Source organism: Zonotrichia albicollis, chromosome 26 (assembly GCF_047830755.1).
Source record: "Zonotrichia albicollis isolate bZonAlb1 chromosome 26, bZonAlb1.hap1, whole genome shotgun sequence".
NCBI classification, from domain to species: domain Eukaryota; kingdom Metazoa; phylum Chordata; class Aves; order Passeriformes; family Passerellidae; genus Zonotrichia; species Zonotrichia albicollis.
Genome location: NC_133844.1, coordinates 8,254,060 through 8,272,035, shown reverse-complemented (window position 1 = coordinate 8,272,035; position 17,976 = coordinate 8,254,060). Strand labels below are relative to the sequence as shown.

General features: G+C 58.9%; 2 protein-coding genes across 2 annotated transcripts; one reads left to right on the top strand and one right to left on the bottom strand.

Moving 5' to 3' along the window:
• Positions 1-283: 283 nt before the first annotated feature.
• CNNM4 (cyclin and CBS domain divalent metal cation transport mediator 4) lies at positions 284-12,016 on the top strand. Its single transcript, XM_074559299.1, has 7 exons — positions 284-1,759; positions 6,342-6,485; positions 6,569-6,706; positions 7,186-7,355; positions 8,446-8,545; positions 9,707-9,876; positions 11,188-12,016. Exons 1-7 carry the CDS (start codon positions 346-348, stop codon positions 11,419-11,421), a joined length of 2,370 nt encoding a protein of 789 aa, XP_074415400.1. The 5' UTR covers positions 284-345; the 3' UTR covers positions 11,422-12,016.
• Positions 12,017-13,296: 1,280 nt separating this feature from the next.
• Positions 13,297-15,725, bottom strand: ANKRD39 (ankyrin repeat domain 39). Its single transcript, XM_074559309.1, has 4 exons — positions 15,316-15,725; positions 14,933-15,036; positions 14,446-14,649; positions 13,297-14,026 (listed from the first exon to the last, which is right to left on the bottom strand). Exons 1-4 carry the CDS (start codon positions 15,446-15,448, stop codon positions 13,889-13,891), a joined length of 579 nt encoding a protein of 192 aa, XP_074415410.1. The 5' UTR covers positions 15,449-15,725; the 3' UTR covers positions 13,297-13,888.
• Positions 15,726-17,976: the final 2,251 nt, after the last annotated feature.

The window sequence follows — 17,976 nt, the reverse complement described above, 5'->3', positions numbered from 1 at the left end:
GCGTGGTCAGAATGTCCCTCCCCCGCTAAGTCCTGTTCCGTGCGTGACGTAACCGCTCGGGGCGTGGCCAGGGCGTCCTTCCCCTCCTCTGGGTGGAGTTCCACGCATGACGTCACCCGGGGAGTGACCTCATTGAACCATCCAGGGCGCGCCGGGAGTGACGTCACCCTCGTGGGGGCGTGCCCAACCGGCCGCCGTTCCCCGAGGGGGCGTGTCCTGAGTGAAGTCACCCTCGAGGGGGCGTGTCCAACCGGCCGCCGTTCCCCGAGCGGGGCGTGCCCTCCGCGCGTGACGTCACCGCGCGGCCGCGTCCGCCCGTGCGTGACGCTCCCGCCAGTGCCCAACATGGCGGCGGGCGGCGGCGGCGGCGGCTGTGGGGGGACCCCGCTCTCGCCGGGCCCGTTCCTGCCGCCGCTGCTGCTGCTGCTGGCGCTGCCCGGCGGCGCCGTGCCCGCGGCCGACACCGTGGTGCTGGGGCTGCGCCTGGAGGAGAGCACCAAACCGGCGGCGGCGGCCGCGGTGGCACCGGCGGGGGCGGCCGAGCGCGGGCCCATCCGCCTCACGGAAGGCAGCGAGGCCTTGCTGCGCCTCTACGGGCTGGGGCTGGGCCCCGGCGCCGCCGAGCGCGTGGCCTTCGCCGAGCTGCGGCCGGGCGGCAACGCCTCGAGCGGCAACGCCACGTGCCAGGAGCGCTCGCAGGACCTGGTGGTGCGGCCGGGCCCCGCCGAGCCCCGCGACACCTCGGCCCTGCTGCGGGTGCGGGTGCAGCCGCTGCGCAAGGACGAGCGCGCCAAGACGTACGTGCTGTGCTCGCAGCGGCGGCCCGGGCAGCCCTGGCTGCCGCACCAGGGCCCCGACGGGCACGTGCTGGTGCTGGAGGAGAAGAAGTCGCTGCTGCCGCTGTGGCTGCAGGTGATCCTGATCGCGGGCTTGTTGGTGCTCTCGGGGATGTTCAGCGGGCTCAATCTGGGCTTGATGGCGCTCGACCCCATGGAGCTGAGGATCGTGCAGAACTGCGGCACCGACAAGGAGAAGCGCTACGCCCGCAAGATCGAGCCCATCCGCAGGAAAGGGAATTACCTGCTCTGCTCGCTGCTGCTGGGCAACGTGCTGGTGAACACCACGCTGACCATCCTGCTGGACGACCTGATCGGCTCCGGCATCGGCGCCGTGGTGGCCTCCACCATCGGCATCGTCATCTTCGGCGAGATCGTGCCGCAGGCGCTGTGCTCGCGCCACGGGCTGGCCGTGGGCGCCAACACCATCGTGGTCACCAAGTTCTTCATGCTGGTCACCTTCCCGCTGTCCTACCCCATCAGCAAGCTGCTGGACTGCATCCTGGGCCAGGAGATCGGCACCGTGTACAACCGCGAGAAGCTGGTGGAGATGCTGAAGGTGACGGAGCCCTACAACGACCTGGTGAGGGAGGAGCTCAACATGATCCAGGGAGCGCTGGAGCTGCGCACCAAGACGGTGGAGGACGTGATGACGCCGCTGCAGAACTGCTTCATGATCAACAGCGACGCCATCCTGGACTTCAACACCATGTCGGAGATCATGGAGAGCGGCTACACGCGCATCCCGGTCTACGAGGACGAGAGGTCCAACATCATGGACATCCTCTACGTCAAGGACCTGGCCTTCGTGGACCCCGACGACTGCACGCCCCTCAAGACCATCACCAAGTTCTACAACCACCCCGTGCACGTGGTGTTCCACGACACCAAGCTGGACGCCATGCTGGAGGAGTTCAAAAAGGGTGAGGAGGGGCTGGGAAGGAAATTCCTGGGGGTTTGGTCTTTGGAGGAGCTCAGACAAGGTGAGGAGGGGATCCTGGAGGTGTGGGAGGAAAATTCCTGGGGTTTTGGTCTTTGGAGGAGCTCAAAAACTCAACAACTTTGGAGGGGATCCTGGAGGTGTGGGAGAGAAATGCCAGGGGGGTTTTGGTCTTTGGAGGAGCTCAAAAACTCAAAATCTTGGAGGTCCTGGAGGTGTGGGAGGGCAATCCCTGCGGTTTTGGTCTCCAGGGTTGGAGGTGTCCAGGCCAGAGTGGCCACAGACACAAGGGGGACGAGTGACAGCTCAGGGACAGACAGGAGGTCACCAAATTTAAGGTTCCCATCCTACCCCAACCATTCCATGATTTCAGGTTCTGGTTGAGATGGGATTTTGGGAAGGAATTCTTTCGTTTTGGGCTGGTGAGGGACATTTAGGGACTCCTAAATCCCTCCAGGGACATTGAGGGATTCCCAAACCCCTCCAGGGATGAATGAGGGATTCCTAAACCCCTCCAGGGACATTTAGGGACTCCTAAACTCTTCCAGAGACATTTAGGGATTCCTAAACCCCTCCAGGGATGAATGAGGGATTCCTAAACCCCTCCAGGGACATTTAGGTGTTCCCAAAACCCTCCTGAGGTGATTTAGGGACTCCTAAACCCCACTAGGGGTGACTTAGACCCCTCCAGGGACATTGAGGGACTCCCAAACCCCTCCAGGGGTGATTTAGGGATTCCTAAACTCCTCCAGGGATAATTTAGGGGTTCCCAAACTCCTCCAGGGATAATTTAGGGGTTCCCAAACCCCTCAAGATGTGATTTAGGGACTCCTAAATCCCTCCAGGGACATTGAGGGATTCCTAAATCCCTCCAGGGGTGATTTAGGGATTCCTAAACTCTTCCAGGGGTGATTTTGATCCCTCCTGGGACATTTTAGGGACTCCCAAACTCCTCCTGGGACATTTAGGGGTTCCCAAACCCCTCCAGGCACATTTAGGGACTCCCAAACCCCTCAAGATGTGATTTAGGGATTCCTAAATCCCTCCAGGGGTGATTTAGGGATTCCTAAACTCTTCCAGGGGTGATTTTGATCCCTCCAGGGACATTTTTGGGGTTCCCAAACCCCTCCAGGGACATTTTGGGGTTCCCAAACCCCTGCAGGTGTGGGGGAACATTGATTCCCAAACCCAGTGAGTGCCGAGGGCTGAGGGCTCGGGGTTGTGGTGGCTGCTGGCAGAGCTTTCCCTGCCCCGATCCTGATTAAGGGATTTAGGATCCCTCTTTGCTCCCTTCCTTCCTTCCGGGCACAAATCCCAGCCCTGCGGGTTCTCCAGCACGGCTCAGGAGCCGGGAGCTTGTGGGGCTGAGGATTTGTGGGGTTGGGAATTTGTGGGGTTGGGAAATTGTGGGGCTGGGAATTTGTGGGGTTGGGAATTTGTGGGGTTGGGAATTGGTGGGACTGGGAATTGGTGGGGCTGGGAATTTGTGGGGTTTTGTGGGGCTGGGAGTTTGTGGGGTTGGAATTGGTGGGGTTGGGAATTTGTGGGGCTGGGAATTGGTGGGTTGGGAATTGGTGGGGCTGGGAGTTTGTGGGGCTGGGGATTTGTGGGGCTGGGGATTTGTGGGGCTGGGGGTTTGTGGGGTTGGAATTGGTGGGGTTGGGGATTTGTAGGGTTGGGAATTTGTGGGGTTGGGAATTGGTGGGGCTGGGGATTTGTGGGGTTGGGAATTTGTAGGGTTGGGAATTTGTGGGGTTGGGAATTGGTGGGGCTGGGAGTTTGTGGGCCTGGGAATTTGTGGGGTTGGGGATTGTTGGGCTGGGAATTGGTGGGGTTGGGAATTTGTGGGGTTGGAATTGGTGAGGTTGGGAGTTTGTGGGGCTGGAGATTTGTGGGGCTGGGAATTGGTGGGGTTTTGGAGGTGACCCTACAATTTCCTGCTGGGTTTAGGAGCTCCTTGACCTGCTCAGGGCCTGGATCAGAGGCAGGAGAGGGAGCAATTAAAGCGTTTGTGTTAATTTTGGGGTTGGAGCTGTGTTAATTGTGGGGTTGGAGCCGTGCCCCAGGGGAGGGCGCTGGTGCTGCTGCCCTTGGGGGGACAATTCCTTCCCATCTCCGGGGAATTTCCCTCTGGAGATGGGATGGGAGAGCTGGGAATGTTCTCCTGGGGATGGGAATGTTCTCCTGGAGATGGGAATGTTCTCCTGGAGATGGGAATGTGCTCCTGGAGATGGGAATGTTCTTCTGGAGATGGGAATGGTCACCTGGAGATGGGAATGGTCACCTGGAGATGAGAATGCTCTCCTGGAGATGGGAATGGTCACCTGGGAATGGAAATGTTCTCCTGGGGTTGGAAATGTTCTTCTGGGGATGGGAATGTGCTCCTGGATCCAGGAGAGCTGGGAATGTTCAGCTGGAGCTGGGAATGTTCTCCTGGGGATGGGAATGTTCTCTCATCCAGGAACTGGATGAGCCCTGAGGTCCCTCCCAACCACTCCAGCATTCCATGAACCCCTCCAGGGACATTTAGGGATCCCCAAACCCCTCCAGGACTTTTAGGGATTCCTGAACCTCTCCAGGACTTTAGGGATTCCCAAACCCCTCCAGGGACCTCCCTGTTCCTCCCCCTGCCCATTTGGGGTTCCGGGGGTTTGTCCCCCCCTTGGTGACCCCAGCCTGCCCTCCCCGGTGCCCTTTGGCCGTGTTTGCTGTGCCAGAGCCGCTCCCAGGCTGCTCGTCCTGACTCACCTGTCCCACCCCACCATCAGAAATGGTGAAATCCTTTCTCCAGCCCTCCAGGCACCAACTTTTCCTGGCCCTGCAGGCGAGGGAGGAGCGAAAACGGGACCTGGGATCCCCTAAAATCCCAGATTTTCCTAATCAGCTAAAATTCCCCTAAAATCAGCTTTTCCTCAGTGCCCGGGAGCTGGTGGGGAATGGAATTAAAGGGTGGAGAAGGTCAGGGAGGGCAGGTTTGGGGTGGGGATGGAGCAGGATGAAATGGGGACACTCAGGTGAGGACAGAGAGGGGATTTGTTTGGGATGAGCAGATTTGGGATGGAGATGGAGCAGGACAAGGTGGGGACACTGAGGTGGGGACAGTTTGGGATTTGTTTTGGGATCCGGGCAGGTTTGGGGTGGAGATGGAGGAGAACAAGGTGGGGACAGTTTGGGATTTGTTTTGGGATCAGGGATTTGTTTGGGATGAGCAGATTTGGGGTGGAGATGGAGCAGGATGAGGTGAAGACACTCCATGGAAAGCCTTGAGAACAGTTTGGGATTTGTTTTGGGATCAAGGAAGGTTTGGGATGGAGATGGAGCAGGACAAGATGAGGACTCTGAGGTGAGGACAGTTTGGGATTTGTTTTGGGATCAGGGATTTATTTGGGATCAGGGCAGGTTTGGGATGGAGATGGAGCAGGACAAGGTGGGGACACTTAGGTGGGGAGGAAGAGGAGATTTATTTTGGGATGAGCAGATTTGGGGTGGAGATGGAGCAGGATGAGGTGAGGACACTCCATGGAAAGCCTTGAGGACAGAGAGGGGATTTATTTGGGATGAGCAGATTTGGGATGGAGATGGAGCAGGACAAGGTGGGGACACTCAGGTGGCAGAAAGGGGATCCTGGTGGTGACGGTGACATCCCAGGAACACCAGGCTGATCCCACACCCCACGGTGCCTTCAGCCTCGCGGGCACCTCTTCCCCAGCTTTAACGGGGTTAATTAGTGTCGTTACATTGGAGGTTTAATTAGTGTCATTACCTTGGAGGTTTAATTAGTGTCATTACTGTGGGAGGGAGCCCAGCCCAAGGGCTCGTTTAGGTTTTAATGAGTTTATTGCTCCAGGGAGGGACGGGATGGGCTGGGACGGGGTGGGGACATGGAAGGGTGGGGACATCCCAGGGCTGGGACATCTTGGGGACATCCCAGGGCTGGGACACCATGGGGACGTCTCAGGGCTGAGAGATCCTGAGGACATCCCATGGTTAGGACATTCTGGGGACATCTGGGGGGCTGGAGACATCTTGGGGACATCCCAGGGCTGGGGACATCCCATGGTTGGGACATCATGGGGACATCCCATGGTTGAGACATCTTGGGGACATCCCATGGTTGGGACATCATGGGGACATCCCATGGTTGAGATATCTTGGGGACATCCCATGGCTGAGACATCTTGGGGACATCCCATGGTTGGGACATTCTGGGGGCATCTCAGGGACATTCTGAGGACATCACAGTATGGGGACATCCCATGGGCTGGGACATCTTGGGGTCCTCCCATGGTTAGGACATCCTGGGGGGCATCTCAGGGCTGGGACATCTTGGGGACATCACAGTGTGGGGACATCCCATGGTTGGGACATCCTGGGGACATCCCATGGCTGAGACATCCTATGGGCATCGCATGGTTGAGACATCTTGGGGACATCCGGGGGCCTGGGGACATCTTGGGGACATCCCAGGGCTGGGACATCTTGGGGACATCCCATGGTTGAGACATCCTGGGGACACCCTGGGGACATCCCAAGGCTGTCCCATTCCAACCCCCCCGTGTCCACAGGGAAGTCCCACCTGGCCATCGTGCAGAAGGTGAACAACGAGGGTGAGGGTGACCCTTTCTACGAGGTGCTGGGGCTGGTGACGCTCGAGGACGTCATCGAGGAGATCATCAAGTCGGAGATCCTGGACGAGTCCGACACCTACAGTAGGTTTGGGGCTCCCCCTCCCCACAGTCCCATTTTGGGGTCCCTGGTGGTCTCCTGGAGGTGACCCCGCTGCTCCCCACAGTTGACAACCGCAGCAGGAAGAAGGTGTGCAACCACAAGAACCGGCGGGACTTCTCGGCCTTCAAGGACCCCGACAACGAGCTGAAGGTCAAGGTGTCACCTCAGCTCCTGCTGGCCGCCCACCGCTTCCTGTCCACCGGTCAGTGCGGCCGTCCCAGGGCTGGACATCTGGGGACATCCCAGGGCTGGGACATCCCAGGGTTTGGGATGTCCTGGGGTCATCCCAGGGCTGGGACATCTTGGGGACATCTCATGGATGGGACATCTCAGGGTTTGGGATGTCCTGGAGTCATCTCAGGGCTGGAACATCCTTGGACATCCCATGGTTGGGACATCTTGGGGACATCCCAGGGTTGGGACATCTTGGGGACATCTCATGGCTGGGACATCTCAGGGTTGGGACATCTCTGGTCCCAAGAGGGAATTCTGGGAATTCTTGGGAATTCTGGTCCCAAGAGTCTCTTAGACCATCCCAGGATGGACATTCCCACCCCAAGGGTCTCCTAGCCCATCCCAGGATGGACATTCCCACCCCAAGGGTTTCCCAGCCATCCCAGGATGGAGATTCACTTCCACCTGGTGGGATTAAAACCATCCCTGACCTTCTGCCCCTCTCAGAGGTGACCCTCTTCACCCCCAACTTCATCTCGGAGAAGATCCTGCTGCGGCTCCTCAAGTACTCGGACGTCATCCAGGAGCTGAAGTTCGACGAGGAGAACAAGAAATCCCCGCGGCACTTCCTGTACTGCAAGAACAAACCGGCCGACTACTTCATCCTCATCCTGCAGGTGGGCACCTCCGAGGGACCCTGGGCTTGGGACAGTTCCTGTGGGACCTCGGCCCTGGGGTTTGGGGGGTTCCTGAGGGGTTTGGGGAGATCCTGAGGGACCTCAGACCTTGGAGTTTGGGGAGATCCTGAGGGGTTTGGGGAGATCCTGAGGGACCTCAGACCATGGGGTTGGGACAATTCCTGTGGGACCTCAGCCCTGGGGTTGGGACAATTCCTGTGGAACCTCAGCCCTGGGGTTGGGACAGTTCCTGAGGGGTTTGGGGAGATCCTGAGGGACCTCAGACCTTGGAGTTTGGGGAGTTCCTGAGGGGTTTGGGGAGTTCCTGAGGGGTTTGGGGAGATCCTGAGGGGTTTCAGGAGATCCTGAGGGATTCGGGGAGTTCCTGAGGGGTTTGAGGAGATCCTGAGGCACCTCAGCCCTAGGGTTTGGGGGGTTCCTGAGGGGTTTGGGCAATTCCTGAGGGGTTTGGGGAGATCCTGAGGGGTTTGGGGGGTTTCTGAGGCACCTCAGCCCTTGGAATCTGGGGAAATCCTCAAGGACCTCAGCCCCTGGGGTTTGAGGAGTTCCTGAGGGGTTTGGGGAGTTCCTGAGGTTCCTCAGGCTCTGGGGTTTGGACAATTCCTGAGGGACCTCAGCCCTTGGGGTTTGAGGAGTTCCTGAGAGACTTCAGATCATGAGGTTTGGACAATTCCCATGGGATTTGGACAATTCCTGTGGGATCTCAGCTGTTGGGATTTGGACAATTCCTGTGGGACCTCATCCCTTGGGGTTTGGAAGGTTCCTGTGGGATCTCCTCCCTTGGGATTTTGATAATTCCCTTGGGATTTGGACAATTCTTGTGGGATCTTATCCCTTGGGCAATTCCCGTGGGATTTGAACAATTCCCATGGGATCTCATCCCTTGGCTGTTGGACAGTTCCCATGGGATCTCATCCCATAGGATTTGGACAATTCCTGTGGGATTTTTGACAATTCCCATGGGATCTCTTCCCTTGGGGTTTTTACAGTTCCCATGGGATCTGGACAGTTCCCATGGGATCCCATCCCTTGGGATCTGGACATGGATCACTGTTGTTCCTCCCTGCAGGGCAAGGTGGAGGTGGAGGCCGGCAAGGAGTGCATGAAGTTCGAGGCTGGAGCCTTCTCCTACTACGGGGTGATGGCCCTGAGTCCTCCTCCAGGATCTGGTGAGCATCTCCAGAACCTCCCCGGGGTCCTGGAGCTGGGAATGGGAGATTCCAGAGGTTCCAAACCCCATCGGGGTCCTGGGGACAACAGAGGTTCAGCTTTAGGTTTAGGTTTAGGTTTTGGTTTAGGTTTTGGTTTAGGTTTAGGTTTAGGTGTAGGTTTAGGTTTAGGTTTTGGTTTAGGTTTAGGTTTAGGTTTAGGTTTAGGTGTAGGGTGGGATTGCAGAAGTTGAACTCCTTTCCCCTGTGGAGAATGGGATTCTTGTTAAATCTCCATTGTTAGGAAGAGTTCTGGAATCCCACCTTAAACCCAAATCTGAACCTCCATGAGGGAATTCCAGAAACCCATTCTGGATTTAGAATGGGGCTGAAAATGGGATTCTTGTTAAATCTCTGCTGCTAGGAAGAGTTTAACTTTCACAATTCCATCCTAAACCTAAATCTGAACTTTCATGAGTAAATTCCAGAAACCCATTCTGGATTTAGAATGGGGCAGAATATGGGATTCTTGTTAAACCTCTACTGCTAGGAAGAGTTTAATTTTCACAATTCCATCCTAAACCTAAATCTGAACCTTCATGAGGAAATTCCAGAAACCCATTCTGGATTTAAAATGGGATTCTTGTTAAATTCTTTAAAATGGGATTCTTGTTAAACCTGCCCCTGTTAGGAAGACTTTAACTTCCACTATCCCATCCTAAACCTAAACTTAAACCTAAACCTCCATGAGGGAATTCCAGAAGCCCATTCTGGATTTAAAACAGGTTGGAAAATGGGATTCTTGTTAAACCTGCCCTGTTAGGAAGAGTTTAACTTCCACAATCCCATCCTAAACCTAAACTTGAACCTAAACCTCCATGAAGGAATTCCAGAAACCCATTCTGGATTTAAAACAGGGTGGAAAATGGGATTCTTGTTAAACCTGCCCTGTTCGGAATTCTTTAAATTTAGAATCCCACCCTAAAAACTTTAAATTTCTTTTACTAAACCTAAACTGAAACCCAAACCTCCACGAGGCAATCCCAGAAACCCCAAGATTTCTGCCTTCGGAACGGGGCGAAAACCCAAATTCGGGGGGCGAGCTCTTCGGAATGGGTAGGAAAGCTGGGGTGGGAACGTTGGGGAGGAGCAGAGGACGATCCCAGCCCCTGCTGCCCCCAGAGATCCGCTCCCCGTCCCACATGAGCGGCCTGAACCGCTCGGCCTCGCTGAGCTACCACGAGCGCTCCGACTCCATCTCGTCGCCGGCCAGCGGCAGCAACAACCAGCTCAGCGCGCAGTACGTGGCCGACTTCAGCGTGCGCGCCCTCAGCGACCTGCAGTTCGTCAAGGTCAGCGCGCCGGGGGCACCGGGATGGGAGGGGCCTGGGGTGGGAGGGGCCTGGGGGGTGGGAGGGACCCTGTGGGGTGGGAGGGGCCTGGGGTGGGAGGGACCCTGTGGGGTGGGAGGGGCCCTGTGGGGTGGGAGGGACCTTGTGGGGTGGGAGGGACCCTGTGGGGTGGGAGGGACCCTGTGGGGTGGGAGGGGCCTGGGGTGGGAGGGACCCTGTGGGGTGGGAGGGGCCTGGGGTGGGAGGGACCCTGTGGGGTGGGAGGGACCCTGTGGGGTGGGAGGGGCCTGGGGTGGGAGGGACCCTGTGGGGTGGGAGGGGCCTGGGGGTGGGAGGGGCCTGGGGGTGGGAGGGACCCTGTGGGATGGGATTCCTGACCCATCAGAGCTGGGAGAGCCCTTGGAGGTGGGATTCCTGACCCATCAGAGCCAGGGAACCCTTTGGGATGGGATTCCCGACCCCTCTGGGGTGGGAGAACCCTTGGAGATGGGATTCCTGAGCCATCAGGGCCGGGAGAACCCTTTGGGATGGGATTCCTGAGCCCTCACCCCATTCCCAACCCCTCAGGGCCTGGAAAACTCTTTGGGATGGGAATTTCCCCCTTTGCCCTCTCCCATCCCATTTTAGGATGGGAATTCCATTGATGCCCCATTGTGGGATGGGAATTCCAACACTTTGGAGTCTCCTACCCCACTCTGGGATGGGAATTCCATCAGTGCCCCACTCTGTGATGGCAATTCCGTCCCTTTGGGCTCTCCTACCCCATTTTGGGATGGAAATTCTATCAGTACCCAATTTTGGGATGGGAATTCCATCGATGTCTCATTTTAGGGTGGAAATTCCATCAGTGCCCCACTCTGGGATGGCAATCCCATCCCTTTGGGCTCTCCTGTCTCATTTTGAGATGGCAATTCCATCGATGCCGCCCTCTGTGATGGGAATTCCGTCCCTTTGGGCTCTCCTGCCCCATTTTGGGATGGCATTTCCATCCCTGTGGGCTCTCCTGCCGCATTTTGGGATGGCAATTACATCAATGCCCCATTTTGGGATGGGAATTCCATTGATGCCGCCCTCTGTGATGGCCATCCCATCCCCGTGGGCTCTTGTGCCCCATTCTGGGATGGCAATCCCATCCCCGTGGGCTCTCCTGCCCCCTCTGTGATGGCATTTCCATCCCTTTGGGCTCTCGTGCCCCATTTTGGGAGGGCCATTCCATCCCTTTGGGCTCTCCTGCCCCATTTTGGGACGGCCATCCCATCCCCGTGGGCTCTGGTGCCCCCGTGCCCCCGTCCCACGCGCTGTCCCGCGCAGATCACGCGCCAGGAGTACCAGAACGGGCTGCTGGCCTCGCGCATGGACAGCTGCCCCCAGTCCCCCGACGGCGGCGCCCCCCGGGCCGAGCCGGGCGCGGCCGAGAGGACCGAGAGGACGGAGAGGACGGAGAGGACGGAGGCGCCGGCGCCGGCCGACGAGACCACGAGCCTGCTCAACGAGAGGAACTGCCTGAGCCGGCGCGGCAACCACAGCGGCACCGAGAACATCTGACCCCGGCCGCGCCGGCCGCCTCGGCGAGCCCGGCGTGCACGGACCTTCCCGGGAGGAGGAGGAGGAGGAGCTGCAGGGGATGGAGGGCATGGAGGAGCTGGGATTCGCTGCTGCTGCTGCTGCTGCTGTTCCAGCCCGGCGCGGCGCGGGACGGACGGAGCGGGCACGGAGCGGGCACGGAGCGGGCACGGCGCCAACGGCTCAGGGAGCTCCGGGGTGGGGTGGGGGCGCCGCTGTGGGGACCCTGGGGTGGGCACCCCGACCCTGCCAGGGGACCTGGGGTGGACATGGACATCCTGACCTGCCAGGAAACCTGGGATGGACATGGACATCCTGATCCTGCCAGGAGATCTGGGATGGACATGGGCACCCCAACCCTGCCAGATATGGGATGGACATGGACATCCCAAACCTTCAGGAGATCTGGGATGGACATGGACGTCCCAAACCTTTAGGAGATCTGGGATGGACATGGACGTCCCAAACCTTTAGGAGATCTGGGATGGACATCTCAATCCTGCTAGGAAACCTGGGATGGACACCCCAACCCTGTCAGGGGACCTGGAGTGGACATGGACATCTCAATCCTGCCAGATATGGGATGGACATGGACATCCTGATCCTGCAGGAGATCTGGGATGGACATCCTAACTCTGCCAGGAATCCCAGGATGGACATGGACACCCCAACCCTGCCAGGAGACCTGGCATGGACATGGACATCCTGATCCTGCCAGGGCACCTGGGATGGACATGGACATCGTAACCCTGCCAGATACGGGATGGACATCCTAACCCTGCCAGAGATCTGGGATGGACATGGACATCTCAATCCTGCTCAGAAACCTGGGATGGACATGGACGTCCCAACCCTGCTAGACCTGGGATGGACATGGACACCCCGATCCTGCCAGGAAACCTGGGATGGACATGGACATCCTGATCTTGCAGGAGATCTGGGATGGACATGGACACCCAACCCTGCCACATCTGGGATGGACATGGACACCCCAACCCTTCCAGGTCCATCCAAACCTTTCAGGAATCCCAGGATGGACAGGCCAACCCCTCCAGGACCCTTGGGATGGACATCCCAACCCTTCCAGAAACCCCAGGGTGGACATCTCAATCCTTTCAGGGTCCATCCAAACCTTGTGGGAACCCCAAAACCTTCCAGGCTCCATCCAAACCCTGCCATGACCCCAGGATGGACACCCCAAACCTTCCAGGACCCTTGGGATGGACACCCCAAACGTTTGGGACCCTCGGGATGGACACCCCAAACCTTTGGGATCCTTGGGATGGGATCTCCATCACTTTAGGTTCTCCTTCCCATCCTGGAATGGGAATCCCAAACCTTTGGGGTCTCCTCAGCCCTTTGGGGTCTCCTCCACCATTTTGGGATCTCCTGCCATGGGAATCCCGACCCCTCTCTGATGTTTTTGGGGTCTCCTGGATCAATCCCAGCCCCTTCCCTGCTGGCCCGGGGATTTTTTAGGGTCTGGATTTTGAGGTCTGGACTTTTGGGGTTTGGACTTCAGGGTCTGGATTTTTAGAGTTTGGATTTTGGGGTGACACAGCGCTAGTGACCAAAGTTGTACAGGCAGGAGGGGGCTGAGGGTCCCCCCAAAACCCCCCTGGGGTATTTTGGGGTCAGAGTTTGACCCCAAAAAACACAAAAATAAGCACAAAAGTTCCCCCTGGGTGAACTCCTGTAAGTTATTGGGAGAAGGTTGAATTATTTTTGTTAATCACATCTCGACGATCAGTTCCTAGCTCCTTCCGCGGGGAGATTTTAGAAATAATAATAATAATTAATTAATAATAATAATTAATAATTAATAATAAGCCAGGAAAAAAAAAAAGAAAAAAAAAAAAACAACAAAAAAACTTTTTTATTAAATCTTCCTCTATGCAAACCCCTCCTTTTCCTCCCCCCTGGGGAATTCCTATTTATTGTTCAGGTTTTGATTTGTATTTTCGGGGAGCTCGGGCCGCGGGGGGGATGGGGGGAGGGGCGGGGGGGGCCGGGCCCCCCCCTCCCGGTTCTGCCCCTCCCCCCGCGCCCCGGTTGTCGAACCGACCGTGGAATTTTCATTTCACGGAGGGTTTTTTTTTTTCCGGGTTATTTTTTTGTCAGATGGGTTAATAAAAATTCTATATCTGTACCTGGCTGTGCTCGGTGCCGCGCGGGGGGGTCCCGGTTTAAAAGGACGCGGCGCCTTTAAATCCCCCCCCACCGGCGGTCGCTGTTTACGCCGCTAAACCCCGCCCCCTAACTGCCCCGAGGTGCTGATTGGTTACATGGGAGGAGAGGCGGGGCTGCAAGGAATGGCGGGAGGTGATTATGTGAGATGGCGGGTAGCGGGCGGGGCGTGCTGGCGGAACCCGGAAGTGGCAGCGGCGGTACCGGGACGCGCACCGGGCCCGTGACAGTGCCCGGTCCCGGCTGTCGCCGCTGTGTCCGCTCAGGTGTCCAGCAGGTCCCACACGGCCGGGTGCGCCCCGTCCCGCGGGCTGCGGCCCCGGGCATCGCGGAGAGCGGCGAGGGCCGGGCGCTGGCGCAGGAGGAGGGCGCAGAGCTCGCGGTGCCCCTGCTCGGCGGCCTGGGGGGCACCGGTGTCACCGCCGGGGGCACCCGGGAACCACCCACGGGCACCCGAGAGCCACCCACGGGCACCAGAGAGCCACCCACGGGCACCCTGCGGGAGGAGGAGGAGGAGCCCCGTGCCCCCCACCCACTTTGGGCAGGGGGTTCCCCCTGTGCCCCCCTCTAATTTGGACATTGGGGTCCCCCTGTGCCCCCTTTATTTTGGGCAAAGGACCCCTCTGTGCCCCCCTAATTCGGCAAGGTTTGCCCCCTGTGCCCCCTTAGATTTGGGCATTGCCCCCCTGCTCCAAGCATTTGGGGCCCTCCCGTGCCCCCCACTCACTTTGCCATCCCCCGTGCCCTCACCTGGCATTGCGATCGCACCATGCCCCGCACCCACTCTGGGCTCTCCCCGGTGCCCCCCCCGGTGCCCACCTTGTGCAGGCCGGTTCTGCCGTCGCCGTCGGTGGCGGCGGGGTCGGCTCCGTGTGCCAGCAGCAGCTCGGTGACGGCGCGGTGCCCGCAGTAGCAGGCGCGGTGCAGCGGGGTGGCACCGCCGGGGGTGCGGGCATCGCACGGGGCACCGCGCTCCAGCAGCAGCCGGCAGACCCCGAGGTGCCCGTTCCGGCTGGCATAGTGCTGCGGGCACGGCACGGGCGGCCTCAGGGCTCCAACCCCGGGTAACCGGTGCCAGGGACCCCAAAGACCCCCGGTGCCAGGGCCGTGTGCCCATGCAGGACCGAACCCAAAGACCCCCGGGAACCCCGTGCCAGAGACCCCAAAGACCCCCGGTGCCAGGGACGTGTGCCAGGGCAGGACCGACCCCAAAGACCCCGGTGCCCTCCGTGCCCCTTGTAGCAGGGCCATGACCCCGGTCAGGACCCCCGGTGCCCCCCGTGCCCTCCCGGTGCCCCCGGTGTACCAGTGCCGTGTACCCCGCCAGGTCGGGCTCCGCGGGGTCCCCTCTCCGCTCCAGCAGCTGCAGCACCCGCGCCTCGTCCCCGTCCCGCGCCGCCGCCCAGATCCCTGCGGGCAGCGGGGCCGCCTCAGCCACGGGCCCGGTACCGGTACCGGTGCCCAGAGCCCCCCGGTGCCCCAGCCCAGAGCCCCCGGTACCGCTGCTCCAGCCCTTCCCGTGCCCCCTCCGCTACCCCAACCCCTGCCCAGAGCCCCTCGTGCCCCTCCGGTACCGGGTACCCCACACAGAGACCCGCCCGTGCCCCTCCGGTACCGGGTGCCCCACACGGAGCTCCCCCAGTACCGCTGACCCGGCCCTCCCGTCCCCGGCCCCGGAGCCCCCCGGACCCCGCTCGAAGTCCATCTCGGACAGGCTCTGGTGCACGCTGGGCACGGCCACGCGGCCCTGGCAGCACGGAGAGGGCAGCGCCGCCCGGCCCGGGCAGCACCGAGCGGGCGGAGAGCGGCGACCACCGGCCATGGCAGCGGCGGCTCTGAGGGACGGGCGGAGAGAGCCGAGGGGAGGCGGAAAGAGCCGAGCGAGACCGGGAAGGGCCGAGCGCAGGCGGAGAGAGACGAGGGAGGCGGAAAGGAACGAAGAGAAGCGGAAAGAGTCGAATGAGAGCGGAAAGGGCCGAGTGAGATCGGGAACAGCCGAGTGCAGACGGAAAAAGTCGAAAGAGCGGAAAGGGCCGGAAAATGCCGAAGGGATCCGGGAAGGGCCGAACGCAGCCGAATGAAGCCGCTTGCCAACCGTTGCGGCGCATGCGCACTTTCCACACCCGCTGCCTCCGCCAGGGGGCGCCAGGGGCCGCTCAAAGCCCCCTTTGGGACCCGGGGTTCGCCCCCTCCCCCCAAATTTTGGGGTCCCCAAGTCCCCCCCATCATCAACAGGGCTCCCGCTCCCCATTAGGAGGGTCTGAAGGATCCCATCTTCCCCCACTCAGGGTTGCCAGGGGTCCCCTCCAAACCTTCATGAGGTCCCCGAGCTCCTCTCTGCTCTGCAATGGGGGTCCCACAGCAGTAATGGGGGTCCCACAGCAATATTGGGGGTCCCACAGCAGCAATGGGGGTCCCTCTCCTCTATATTGAGGTGTCCCAGAGGGCCCTCCCCTATTTTGGGCTATCCTTGGTTTTCCCCTCCCCTTTATTGGGGTATCCTCGGTTTCCCCCTCCCCTGTATTGGGGTACCCTTGGTTTCCCCCTCCCCTTTATTGGGGAGGGGGAAACCAAGGGTTTATTTATTGGGGTATCCTTGGTTTCCCCCTCCCCTATTTTGGGGTATCTTTGGGGATCCCCCTCCCCTGTATTGGGGTGTCTCTGGGTTCCTCCTCCCCTATTTTGGGGTGTCCTTGGTTTCCCCCTCCCCTACTTTGGGCTATCCTCGGTTTCCCCCTCCCCTATTTTCGGGTATCCTTGGTTTCCCCCTCCCCTGTATTGGGGTATCCTTGGTTTCCCCCTCCCCTATTTTGGGCTATCCTTGGTTTCCCCCTCCCCTGTTTTGGGGTATCCTTGGTTTCCCCCTCCCCTGTATTGGGGTGTCCCTGAGCTCCCCTCCCCCGCACGCCCCCCCCGCCCCCAGCCCCATTTCCCACGGCCCGGGCCCGTTCCCAGCCCCTCCCCCATTTCCGTTCCCAGCGGAGCCTCCCCGGGGATGGGGGGGGGGAGCCTGGGAACGGCTCCGGGTTTGTCCTTTTTTAGCCCCGCTGGAGATTTTTCCATGAGCTCAGCACGGGGGGGGAGAGAAGCGAAACCTCCCGCGAATCCTCCCCAAAACCTCAACGGAACTTGACCAAAACCTTCCCAAAAACTCAGCAAAAACTTTCCCAAAACCTCCCCAAAACTGCCCCAAAACCTCCCCAAAAACTCAGCAAAAACTTCCCCAAAACCTCCCCAAAATCCCCCAAAACCTTGCCCAAATCTCCCCTAAAAACTCACCAAAAACTCAGCAAAAACTTTCCCAAAACCTCCCCAAAACCTCAACGAAACTTGCCCAAAACCTCCCCAAAATTCCCTCAAAACCTTCCACAAATCCTCCCCCCCCAAACTCGCCAAAACCTCTACGAAAACTTTCCCAAAATTCCCCAAAACCTTCCCCAAAAAAAAAAATCCCTAAAAACTTCCCCAAAATCTCAGCCAAAATCTCCAAGAAACCTCCCCAAAATCGCCCCCAAAACCTCACGAAAATTCCCCAAAAACTCCCCCAAAACCTTCCACAAATCCTCCCCCAAAAATTCACCAAAACCTCAACGAAACTTTCCCAAAACCTCCCCAAAAACTCCCAAAAAAATCCCCAAAAACTTCCCCACATCTCCCTCAAAATCTCCAAAAAATCTCCCCAAAATTCCCCCAAAGTCTCCCCAAATCTCCCCAAAAATTCCCCCAAAACCCCCCAAGAAAAAAAGAGAAAAAGAAAAAAAATCCAGGATTATTTTTTTGGCTTTTTTTTGGAAGTCCTTTTATTATGAATATAAAAATACTCAGGTATTTACAGCAAATAAATATAATTTCGGTAACAAATAAATTACACTGGGAGGGGGATTATACAAAAGGGGAGGGGGCGTGCAGGGGTCGGGGACAGGAGGGGGCAAAGGGGGCAAATGCCAGGGCAGGGTGGGCACAGAGCCCTGGCAAGGGGGGCACGGAGGGAAAGGGGCAGAGATAGAAAAATGTCAGCGAGAAAAACCCGAAATCGGCCCAAAAACATCGTCCCGAGGGCAGCGGGCACAAAATGGGCACAAGGTGGGCACAGGGGCGTCCCCACGTCTGTCCCTCCATGGGGACACCGTACCGAAGGGGGTGCCCGCGGTGCCAGGGTGCCCAAGTGACAATCCTGGGTGCCAATCCTGTCGCCGAGGTGGGCACCGATGCCAGCGTGTCGGTGGCACTGAGGTGACACTGCTGTCACCAAGGTGGGTGCTGGGGTGACCATCCTGTCCCCAAGGTGGGCACCAGTGCCAACGTATCAGTCCCCAAGGTGGGCACTGGCACTGGGTGGCACAGGGTGGC